Here is a 12,899-nt window from a genome sequence, read left to right on the forward strand (position 1 = left end):
TACAAAAGCAGGCACTGCGTGTTTGCGGCGTAGATCATCAGTACAGTTTTGAATATACTGGATCAGTTCTTTCCTGTTTTTGCACTCTCGGGGTAGTAAATTGCGGCTACAACCAAGCACGAATATTGCTTTGATAGGTGCTTTGGTTTGTATTCGACCCATATTGCTTCATGGCATGAGTCACTGGGCTGACTTAGTAATTTACAAGGTAAGTCTTCCCGAAAGTACAGGCCGACTCCGCCGTCTTGTCGGTCAATCCCTTGGTCGCGTATTAAAAAAAACACTTGTACCCTTTGATATGCCCGGTTTCATCGTTAATATCCCAACATTCTGTGATCACAGCAATGGGAGAACTCGTCTGTTTGAGAACTACTTCAAGTTCGTCGGTTTTGTTGTTTAGCGGTCGGGCATTACATACTAGGATACTGGGAGTCTGCACTTCGCCAAGAAAAACTCAGGAGGTAGGGGAGGTGGGGTACTTGACAGTGACGATACTGGGTCACCGTACCACGGACGGAGCGTAGGAGGGATGCATTTAACTACTGTCAGAATACGTTCCCTTGCCGTTCTGAGAGACCTCGCTCTCGTGTTATAAACGAGTCTATATATAAAGGATTTCTATACGCTCAATTTGAATTTACGACCATGATCTTGTCTAGTTATTTTTCATTGTTTTAATATATGAATTTTAATAAACTAGCACTCATTGAACCCTGGTTGATCCATTCATTTTTCGTGTTTAACAGAAAATTTTTCATTTTAGACACAAGTAAAGATACATTTTTGTTTAAAGTGGATGGACTTGAATTTGCTCAAATATAATTCAATTTTTCCTCGAAAACTTTATAGAAACACTTGTTTCAGATACTAAAATTTAATTTTGCATACCAGGAATATGTACACATATGATGGAGAACTGCATTCCACTTCCTCACATTCCAAGATTTGTAGGATTTGTCACAATTTTCTTTAATTCCCATTATGGTTTTTTGACGGTATAAGCCTCTTTATTTTTCCATAATATCCATAGAGTATGGACAACTTATAAAAGTTGGAACTGGCGCTGGTACCGAAAAACACACTAACATCACCTAGCGTTTGGTGTCTCTTGGCATTTTTTTATACTTAGAAATTGTGTTTTTTTTCAAAAACTGAGATCAGACACTTAATACCTCATTCATTTACCAATTACACTAATGCCGCCTTATTGTGACACTGAAAAATGCCTAGAAACACCAGATAACATTATAATTTTTTGTTGACATTAGTGACAGTTCGTAAATTACCCATAATCTTTGATAATGCAATAGATGTACTTCTCAAACATAATTCCCCTGTTATTTTCGATTTTGTCAGACCTCCCCTGTAACGTCCCTGCGTTTTAACTTTGGTACGAATGGTTTGAAATCTACTGAGAAGATAATATTGTCGAGGCACATGGAAATCGTTGAGTTGAGGACAAGGGGGACAGCTGCTCACTCCCCACTGGAAGACTAACACTATATATAAGCTACAAATTTTAAATTACAAAATATAACGCTTTTCTGGAAAAGAAGGCTAAGGTTTAAACAAGTCAAATGTAGACCGTGTTGACATTAGATAGGAGAAGTATTTTGGTTACATTTTTCCAGTTCAGATCGCTTTTGATAAAGATGACATAGATATTAACTACAACTATGAATTTTTTTTTTTTTTTTTTTTTTTTTTTTTTTTTAATAAAAAGATAATATAAAGAAACAGTTTACTTCGACTTCAATCACTTGTTGCAATCTCAAGACTCTCGTCCATCTAAAATAGAAAAATAAATCAATATAAATCTTCAAATCAAATCCATAAATCTAAATCAATATAAATCTAAACCAAACCAAATCTACAAATCAAAATAAGTCTAAATCAATAATAAAAAAAACTACATGACTATTATGACCTTGATGAAACTTCAATAAAATGATGCCAGACACGATCAGTTTTTTGTTTCAGTCAATAATACGATGCCAGACATGACTAGATTTAAAAATTCTGCACTAGACTTCCGCTTATATATTGAAGCCAACACAGGCTCCAAGTCTTGTTCAGATTACAACATGATATTCGGTCGAATTTGACTTCGGTTATGAACCAAGAACAGAAGCCGTTTGCCCCCCCCTCCAGAATAGATGTCACGGGTCTAAAACACCTGGAAACCAAGGATATGTTCCGCCTGGCCTTGTCTAACAAGTTCAAATAAAAATATTAGTACCGAATTTGACGGGTTAGAATAGGTTAGAATTGAATATGGTATGAAATGGGAAGGTGAAACTCTCCTAGACTGAGATTATTAGAGGGTTAAATGAATGATTTTGTAAGGTTCGAGAGTTTAGCGTTAAAGTATCAAGGGCATCAACATGAAAACTGTTTTTGCCCCCTCCCCGGCTCGATTTTAGGTCAATTCATTCCTGAAAACCAGGATTTCCTAATTTCTTACGATTCTTCTTTTCGTTGTTGTAAAACCATTGAAAAAAAATTTTGTTTTTCTTTTCAATTTTTTGTTTTATTTGTTTCTCATTTTGTTTCTCTTTTCAATTTTTGTTTCATTTGTTTCTCATTTTGTTTCTCTTTTCAATTTCTTGTTTCATTTGTTTCTCATTTTGTTTCTTTTTTCAATTTCTTGTTTCATTTGTTGCTCATTTTGTTTCTATTTTCAATTTTTTGTTTAATTTGTTTCTCATTTTGTTTCTCTTTTCAATTTTTTGTTTCATTTGTTTCTCATTTTGTTTCTCTTTTCAATTTCTTGTTTCATTTGTTTCTCATTTTGTTTCTTTTTTCAATTTCTTGTTTCATTTGTTGCTCATTTTGTTTCTCTTTTTAACTTCTCATAGTTTCTCTTTTGTTGCCTTACTGAATCGTGACCAGAAACAAGCGGAAGCTTTTCCTATTCACACAGCTATCCCAACCGAACAATTGTACCGCCTAATTTACCTGCATCTTACATTCTACAACCGTAAAACCTATCAAACCGTCAACCGAGTTTTACCACAGTCAAGAGGGCGCTACAGTCGTTTGCTATTGAACAAATATAGGCTACTATATTTGTCAACCGTCAACAGGGCGCTACAGCCGTTTGCTATTGAACAAATATAGGTTACTGGGAATATGTCAAAATTACCTATTAAAAGTGGAATTTTCAGAAACAGAAGAAAACAAGGATTATATTGGTATGCCAATAGTCAACTAAAGGAAAATAAACATAACAAAGTAGACTAGCCTGATTGGTCTTTCTAAAATATATTCTTGTAAGTAAGTAAATTATCTAATAAAATTTCGAAGAATGTTAACAATAGGCATACGGATGCATTGCTTAGATTTTTAGCAGTTCAAAGATATATACGTTTGTTTTCAATTCCTATTGGATAAGAAGATGTTGGGGTTATATTCTAACACAATTTTCAATCACTTATAATCTGCATTAATGCTGGACCTTACAAATCTAAAACACTGGCTCCATATTCTGCTTAAACACGCAAAAGACTATGTGCAATATACGCCTACGTCTAAATGTTTGAGAGCACTAGCTGTCCAGTGGCGGTTTTTAGTACTATTTGTCGATGTTGTCGCATAAGTATTTTTTGCTAAATGACCTAGCTCTGAGAAATGTACTATCAGAAAGTAAGAAAATTGTAATTATGGGTCTTATTTAAAAAGTGAGAATCCGGGAAATTAATTCATTTTTTCGGGGTATTTTTTCAAGCTCTGCTCGTGCTTTGGGCTTTTCTGGATGCCTTTATATGGGTTTTTTAAATTTAAGTGTTAAAAGTAGGTTATACTTGAAACATGGACGCCCATTGAATTCATTCATTTTCCACCTAGTTTACTGTTAATGGCGGTGTTTCGTTTTTGCAACAACAACCAGGAAAGTGATACTTTCTTGAGCTTCATGAAAGTATATTTTTCTTTCGCTCATTTTCTGCTGATTTTTCACACACATTTCTTCTTTTCAAATTTGGTGCCTACTAAGTGTTAAAAGTGCATAATGGCACATGTATGTATTTTCAATAAAAATTTAGTTATCAAGTTTTCCCAATTTTTTAAGACGTATTTAGTTTTATAAATTTCAACTACATCAATTTCAAAAATCATGTTTCATTTTTAGTGTCCCTGGTAGGCTAAGAAAACTAAGTCAATTGAATTAGGAATAAATGTGGATGAAGAGGTGATGTTCCAGAAGAAGAAGATCAATTAAATTTTAAGTTTCACTTATCAATGATCATAATAATTTATTTCAGCCCTATTTACATGTATGAAATGCACTTACAAGAGTTAGACTAAAAATATATAAATGTTTTTATTTTTATAACTTTAATAAATCAAATAATATTAACATTTTGATTACTAAATATCAGTATATGTATACTAAACTGACAATGCAAATTCATTTGTATTTTTTTCAGTAAATGAAAATTACATTATAGGCTTGACGAGGCTTAGGGGTTTTTACCCCTACTCATGGTCATTTCTGCCCATTTTGAGTTTGATTCGCTTAATTATTGTAATTTCTGTTCGTTTTGGGTTTCGTTCATTTATCAGCGCTGGTTCGTGGTAGTTTCACGCTTGGTAGATTATTTGATTTTATTTTTGCTAATTTTTGGTTTAATCAAGTTCTTTACTTTTCTTTGAAAAACTTATTTTGTGGGAATTTTTTTTTTTTAATTAATTTCTGTTGGTTTTATATTGACATATTCTTTTTATGGAAAAAGAAAATAATTCTTTAAATCTTTTCGTTTTTTTTAAGACTATAGTTTGGCCTGCTGTTTGTATGCTGGAGAAAAATTTTCAGCAATTTTTAATAACCTACACCCTTTTAAAAATCTGGACACAAATAGTAGTGTTTAATTTAATTTCATACCTCCTCTAGTTGACCTGAAACAGATAACTTGATACCATTCTATAAAAAAAAATCTGTTTACTTTCTTTGATAGCTTGGATATATTTACGCTATTTTGATTTGGTTAAATTTTAAGAGCAGAAGTAGCTCCAAAAGTTTGAACATAATACCCTCAGTCGTTCTTGGATTACTGCTGAGATGCCTTATTGGAATTAGCATTAACAGTGCATTTTGATTTAATCTTAAGGCAACATTTAGTTTTTAAACATAATTTGCAAAAGGGAGGGTGGGCGTGGGAGGAAGACTAGTTGACCTCCAATGACTTTTGACTATAAAAAGGGCATTAGCCCTTTCTATTTTCGATCTAATGAACCCTTTTCGAAGTTCCTACAACAACTCCTTCGATACGAAGTGCCCTGGTCTAAACAAAAGAAGAAAAAAATAATAATACATTGTACACACATCGATCTTAACTATAAAAATGTCAAGCCTTCCAATCACTATCGACTATTAAAAAGGGCACTAGCGCTTTCAATTTCTAATCGAATAAGCCCTTTTTGAGTTTCTAGGACAACCCTTTCTATAAACAGCTTATATGCCCCAAGGGCATAAATCACAACCCTTGCCCTGAGGGCTTTGAGGGGGTTGTCATCCTCAAAGACCTAATTTCCAGAACTTTCAACTAAATTAAGCATAATGGCTATCTCAAAATTTTGATCGGATGTGTTTGGGGAAATGGTGGGCGTGAGAGGGGCGTTAGTTGCTCTCCCATCATTTTCAACTATTAAAAATGGCACTAGCCCTTTCAATTTCCAATCGCATGAGCCCTTTTGAAGTTTCTACGGCAACGCTTTCAATAAAATCCTTAAATGCCCCCAGGACATAACTTACAACCCTTGCCCTGAGGTCTGGGGGGGGGGGGTTGTCATCCTGAAAGACCTAATTTTTATAACTTTTAACAACATTGAAGAAAATTGTTATCTTAAAAATCTGATTGGATGTGTTTGGGGAAATGGTGGTCGTGAGAGGGGAGTTAGTTGCCTTCCAGTCACTTCCGACTATTAAAAAGGGCACTAGCCCTTTCAATTGGCAGTCAAATGAGCAATTTTTGAAGTTTCTAAAACAACACTTTCGAAAAAAAACTTGTATGCCCAATGCCATAACTTACAACCTTTGCCCCGAACACTATGAGGGGGTTGTCATCCTCAAAGACATAATTTCAGGACCTTTCAGCTACTTTCAACGAAATAACTAACTAACAATTTTGATTAGATGTGTTTGGAGAAATGGTGAGCGCGAGAGGGGGGTTACTTGCCATCCAATCATTTTTGACTATTAAAAAGGGCACTAGCCGTTTCAATTTCCAATCGAGTGATTCCTTTTTGAAGTTTCTAAGACAACACATTCTATAAGAAAAAACCTTATATGCCCCCAGGGCATAACTCACAACCCTTGCCCTGAGGGCTCTGGGGGAGTGTCATCCTCAAAGACATAATTTTTAAACTTTTTAACTATGTCAAACAAAATGGCTATTTCAAAATTTTCTATTGGATGTGTTTGTGGAAATGATGGGTGTGAGAGGGGTGCCTCCAATCACTTTCGACTATTAGTAAGGGCACAAGCCCTTCTAATTTCCAATCGAATTAGCCCTATTTGAAGTTTCTACAACATCACTATCTATAAAAACCTTATATGCCCCCAGGGCATAGCTTGAAACCCTTGCCCGAGGGCTCTGAGGGGGTTATCATCCTCAAAGACCGAAATTCTAAAACTTTTAACTAAGTTGAACAAAATGGCTATCTAAAAATTTTGATTGAATCTGTTTGGGAAAAAGGTGGGCGTGAGAGGGGAGTTAGTTGCCCACAAATCACTTCCGAATATTGAAGGGGGCACTAGCCCTTTGAATTTCCAATCGAATGAGCCCTTTTTCAAGTTTCTACGACAAAGAATTCAATAAAAACCTTATATGCCCCCAGGGCATAACTTACAACCCTTACCCTGAGGGATGTGCGGAGTGTCCTCCTCAAAAAATAATTTCTATCTAGAAATCAAGCACGCTGAACAAACTGGCTATCTCAAAATTTTGATTGGATGTGTTTGGAGAAATGGTGGGGGTGGAAGGGGTGTTAGTTGCCTTCCAATCACTTTCGACTATTAAAAAGGGCACAAGCCACTCCAATTTCCAATGGAATCAGCCCTTTTCGAAGTTTCTACGACAACTCCTTCGATACGAAGTGCCCTGGTCTAAGACCAATAGCTAAAAAAAAAAACAAAAAAAAAAAAAACAACACATTGTGCCAACATCGTTCTTTATGGCAAGTTTCTACGGTAACGCTTTCAATTAAAACCTTAAATTCCCCCAGGGCATAACTTACAATCCTTGCCCTGAGGGCTGGGGGGTTGTCATCCTCAAAGACGTAATTTCTAGAAGTTTTAACAACATTGAAGAAAATTGCTATCTCAAAATTTTTATTGATTGTGTTTGGTGAAATGGTGAGCGTGAAAGGGGGGTTAGTTGCCCTCCACTCACTTCCGACTATTAAAAAGGACACTAGATCTTTCAATTTCCAATCGAATGAGCCCCTTTTGAAGTTTTTACGACAACGCTTTCTATAAAAACCTTAGATGCCCCAGGGCATTACTTACAACTCTTGACCTGAGGGCTCTGAGGCGGCTGTCATCCTAAAAGACATGATTTTCGGACCTTTCAACTACGTTGGACAAAATGAATACCTTAAAACTTTGATTGGATGTGTTTGAGGAAATGGTGGGCGTGAGGGGGAATACTTGCCCTCCAATATCTTTCAACAATTAAAAATGGCACTAGTTGTTCCAACTTCCAATCGAATTATTCTTTTCTTAAGTTTGTGCAACAACGCTTTCTATAAGAAAAAACCTTATAAGTCCCCAGGACAAAACTCACAACCCTTGCTCTGAGGGCTGTGGGGGGAGTGTCATCCTCAAAAACATAATTTTTAAACTTTTTAACTATGTCAAACAAAATGGCTATTTCAAAATTTTCTATTGGATGTGTTTGTGGAAATGGTGGGTGTGATAGTGGTGTTAGTTATCCTTTGACCACTTTTGACTATTAAAGAGGGCACAACCCCTTCTAATTTCCAATCAAATTAGCTCTTTCTAAACTTCTTAGAACATCTCTGTCCATAAAAACCTTATATGCCCCCAGGGCGAAGCTTACAACCCTTGCCCGAGGGCTCTGAGGGGGTTATCATCCTCAAATACCTAATTTCTAAAACTTTTGACTATGTTGAACAAAATGGATATCTAAAAATTTTGATTGGATGTGTTTGGGGGAAAGGTCGGTGTGAGAGGGGGGTTAGTTGCCCTCCAATCAGTTTCGAATATTAAAGGGGGCACTAGCCCTTTGAATTTCCAAGCGAATGAGCCCCTTTTCAAGGTTCTACGACAAAGCTTTCAATAAAATCTTATATGCCCCCAGGGCATAACTTACATCCCTTGCCCTGAGAACTGTGGGGGATTGACATCCTCAAATATACAATGTCTAAACCTTCGAACTGTGGCAAATAATATAGCTATCCAAAATGTTTATTAGATATGTTTGGTTAAATGGTGGGCATAGAAAGGGTGTTAGCTGCCTCCCGATCACTTTCGACTATTGAAAAAAGCACTAGCCATTTTAATTTCCAATCAAATGAGTCCTTTTTGAAGTTTCTACGATAACGCTTTCTATAAAAAAAAACCTTATATGCCCCCATGGCATAACTTACAACCCTTGCCCTGAGGACTGGGGAGGGGGGTTGTCATCCTCAAAGACCTAATTTTTAAAACTTTTAACTACGGTGAACAAAATGGCTATCTAAAAATTTTGACTGGATGTGTTTAGGGAAAAGGTTGGCGTGAGAGAGGGGTTAGTTGCCAAACTTATGTTAAAAATGTTGATCAATGGTCTATCATCCATCCTAGGGTAGAACTAAGGTAGATAGACATAAAGTACCCTACCCCGGCAAAAAAAGGATTCACAGATTTATAACTGTCATCAGGCAGGACTTGATCAGGCTTATTCTCCTGGTATCTGAAGAAAAAATTTGAATGTAATACGTGTGGTTTATACGATAAAAATTAGATTTAAAAATTATATTTTCGGAATCACAATAAAGTAAGGATTCTATTGATGTACGAAACCCTAACAAAATAAGATAATTGGTTTGTCTTTGTAAAAAGATTTCTTTTTGGCAAGTCAATTAACTAACAAATTGATGCGTTTAATCTTGAATGATTTTAATAATAACACGTATCAGCTATTCAATGAAATATATATTTATTTTCAATTTCTATTTGCAACAAGATGTTATGATTATATGTTTATATAAATTTGATCATTCAATTATGGTTTTATCACCCAGCTTACTTCCAATTAATAGCAGTGTTTGTCCTTTGCTAAAGCAATCTGGAAAGTTATAATTTCTAGAGCTCCATGCTGATGATATTTCCGCTCATCACACGTTCCTCGTTTTTAAACTTGGCGCCCACTAGGTGTTAAAATTACATCACTACATGATGGAGTTTTTTTTTACCTAAAATGGATTTTTCGGGTTTTTATATTTTTAAGATGTGTATGGTAGTGTAAGTTTTCACTTAACCAAGTCAAAGAATCAGGTCTCATTTTTACTGTTCTTAATACTCTGAAGAATCAATTAAGTATTTTAAGACTATGAAAATTTGAAAATGCAGAATTCTCTATTTGGCTTCTACAAGCCTCACTGACGGGCAGCTTAATAAAGTAAAGAGAATCATAAAATGAATTTAAAACAAAGAAAAAACTTACCCTAATAGAATCGGAAAGTTTAGCCCTTTCTTGTGTTATTTCCTTGAGGATCGCCTTAGCTGATTCACGACACTGAAAAAAAAATCGAAAAAAAAAAAAATGAAAAAAAAGATACCAATTGCCAATCAAATAGATTGGGATTTTCCAAACTAGCTAATTTCTCAGGGGAGACAAATTTCACCGAAATCCGGCAACCGGAATCCGGAAAGCCAGATTTCTGGCCACCCAAGAAAAAGAATCTTTCACATGCACGAATATACAGTTCGCTTATGTTACTGCTCAGAGTTACAAAACCATTTCTCTAGGCACCAACGTAGGGCTCTAAATAAACAGAACTACCAATAATAAACTCACTGCAGCACCTGTCTGATGCTAACAACTGCGCCATCTCCTCTTCCACCTCACTGCATTCAAAGCTTCATATTGAGATAATTTCAACGAGTTTCTTTAGATCTTTTCTCATGACCTCTTCCTACCCTATTGGTGCTTTTTGTCTGGCCCAGGATGGCCCTTTCTGGCCCTCTCTCATGACCTCTTCCTACCTTATTGGTGCTTTTTTTCTGGCCCTCTCTCATGACCTCTTGCTACACTATTGGTGCTTTTTGTCTGGCCCATTTGTCTGGCCCTCTCTCATGACCTCTTCCTACCCTATTGGTGCTTTTTGTCTGGCCCAGGATGGCCCTTTCTGGCCCTCTCTCATGACCCCTTCCTACACTATTGGTGCTTTTTGTCTGGCCCAGGATTGCCAATTTGTCTGGTCCTTTCTCATAACCTCTTCCTACCCTATTGGTGTTTTTTTTGGCCCAGGGTAAAAAAAACACAATTGTTGGTAATCTGTTATCTGTCATCCGCAAAACAGGGCCTAGCAATCATAACCTTTCTTTTATAATAGAGCTAGGAAATGGGAGCACCACCCAATCACATAAAGTGGTACAGATTATTTATAGACTATGCCATATAGACTATTTCAATATATCGTATAGACTATTTCAATATATCGTATAGATGATGATATTTCGTATAGGTGTTTGATATACTGTCAGTACGGTGATAGACTATTTCGATATATCGTATAGACTATTTCAATATACTGTATAAATGATGATATTTCGTATAGATTATTGTTTGATATACTGTCAGTCAGATTATAGACTATTTCAATATGTCATATAAATGATGATTTTTCGTATAGATTATAGTACAGACTATATCGTATAGAAGATATTTCGTATAGATTATTGTTTTATACATTGATAGACTATTTCGATATATCGTAGTATATAGATTATTTTAGAGACCATATTACATAGGCTATTTCGAAATATCGTATAGATGATGAGTTCGTATAAATTACTGTTTTAAATACTATCAGTCAAATGAGTCATAGCAGAAAGCTGAGTCTTTCAATTTATGCAGAGTAAAAATTCGTAATCTTCCCGATTGAGTAGAGAGCATAAACGACTTCGTATTTAACCAATGAAAGAATTTTCGCAGGCTTCGGAAATAACAAAAAATTTTCTAAAACCACATGTTTCTGACTAGCCTGAATAAATCTGTCGAGTTTCATAAAGTGCAGTAATATAGCACAGCCAGAGAGCTGTCACGAAAGACGAATTTGCGGTCAAACGACTTTAATCTGAAGCAAAATCGTCATTTTTTCCCCGAATACATATATATATATATATATATATATATATATATATATATATATATATATATATATATATATATATATATATATATATATATATATATATATATATATATATATATATATATATATATATATATATATATATATATATATACCCAAATACTTTCAAGATTGGGGAGAAAACGAAGCATCAGCGGGAATGTTACAAGGTGGTATTTGAAAAAAATGACAGAGCACACTACTTAACCGAAGAAGAAAACCTTTGAAGACATTAAGTCTATGGCCAGCTGGAAGAAAAAGAACAATTTTAGAAAAAGAAAGAGAGAATATAAAGAAAATTTAGCCAGTCATGGAGACGTGCACAATGGGCAGCTTGCTAGGAGTGCTTCAAACAAACAACAACAAATTTAACCGATATATACAACAGCTACTTATATAAATATAAAAAAGAAAATACCACGGAAGTAGAAATTGTGCTGCAATATAATGATGTTGATTGATCCAGATTGATCTATTCTTATCCTAAAATAAACTCACACTTTCTGTTACACGCTGGAATTTTTGGAGTTAATTTCTATTCAATCGTTTCGATATTTGTTTAAAACATGCATGATCAATCTTTTTCTTTTAGATTAGGCGTAATTCCAGTTTCACTCGTTGAATGTTTCAGACAGGGATGGATTCAAACTTAGAGAGAATAGAGCTTCGTTGAGATTAGCATCTCTGTGGACATAACAAGCTAACATAGTCCTTCCTCCTTCATGAAATGTTGTGACTAAATGATTTTAGTCACAACACTTTTTTACAAATATATTCTTTGTTTATCAGTGCTCTAGCTGTATAATGAGACCATAAATCATTTTTTACTAGATTATTATTTAACGGGCTAAGACCCCAAGGGTTCACTCGTGCCAAATTATGCACAGTCGCACAAGCCAGTAACAAGAATGTGAAGAATGTATTGGCTCTTTTCTGTAAGGTTTTAATTAGTTGATTTTCTGTCAGCACAGTTGGCATTCAATGTGTAAAATGTTGACATTCTCAATCATTTAAGACACAAAGTAACAGAAAGAACAATTCTTAAAAGGTAATTAAGTAAAATTAAAGCTGTGACTAATGATGACCTCCCACGAGAATACGAATCCTACAAAGCTATGATTAAGTGAGAGATAAACCGTAGGGAGAATTTGTTCTTCAGTCCCTGAGACTTTGCAACACCTCATCTTTACTTGCAATATCATTGCAAAGTCAACAAGCAGAATAAGAAACATTTTCACAAAAATAAAAATAACGCCAGACACAAGTGATACTTAATATCAAGCTGCTAGGAAATGAAGATTAAACCATTTTCCAGGAGATTATTCGTTTATTAAGGTGCAAAAATATAGTTTAGAATAGTTACCCTGACTCTCCAGCGTCGTCAATTGCAACTACAATTGGAAGGAAGAATAAGAAGATTAGAAGCAAATAAACAAGAGATTTTTTTGTATGAAGCCAAAATAAGAATGCTTTTAGACTCCAAGCGTTTTTTTCTTCCAAAAGCAGAAAAAGAAAAAGGAATTGAATTCATGACGCTA

At 35.0% G+C, this 12,899-nt stretch overlaps 1 protein-coding gene across 3 annotated transcripts in view; it reads right to left on the reverse strand.

The window, feature by feature from the left end:
• Nucleotides 1-1,686: 1,686 nt before the first annotated feature.
• The window catches only part of Cdc23 (cell division cycle protein 23), a 118,754-nt gene continuing 107,541 nt past the window's right edge, over nt 1,687-12,899 (reverse strand). For all 3 annotated transcript variants that reach the window (XM_089104485.1, XM_089104484.1, XM_089104486.1), the window contains exons 10-11: nt 9,669-9,740; nt 1,687-1,788 (exon numbers count right to left, since the gene is read on the reverse strand). In XM_089104485.1, coding sequence (XP_088960611.1) covers nt 1,753-1,788; nt 9,669-9,740 — 108 coding nt within the window. In that variant the 3' untranslated portion in view covers nt 1,687-1,752. The remainder of the gene's footprint in view (nt 1,789-9,668; nt 9,741-12,899) is intronic.

The sequence above is a fragment of the Artemia sp. Qi Xiang Cuo genome, chromosome 18 (assembly GCF_049724085.1).
Source record: "Artemia sp. Qi Xiang Cuo chromosome 18, ASM4972408v1, whole genome shotgun sequence".
Lineage (NCBI taxonomy): Eukaryota > Metazoa > Arthropoda > Branchiopoda > Anostraca > Artemiidae > Artemia > Artemia sp. Qi Xiang Cuo.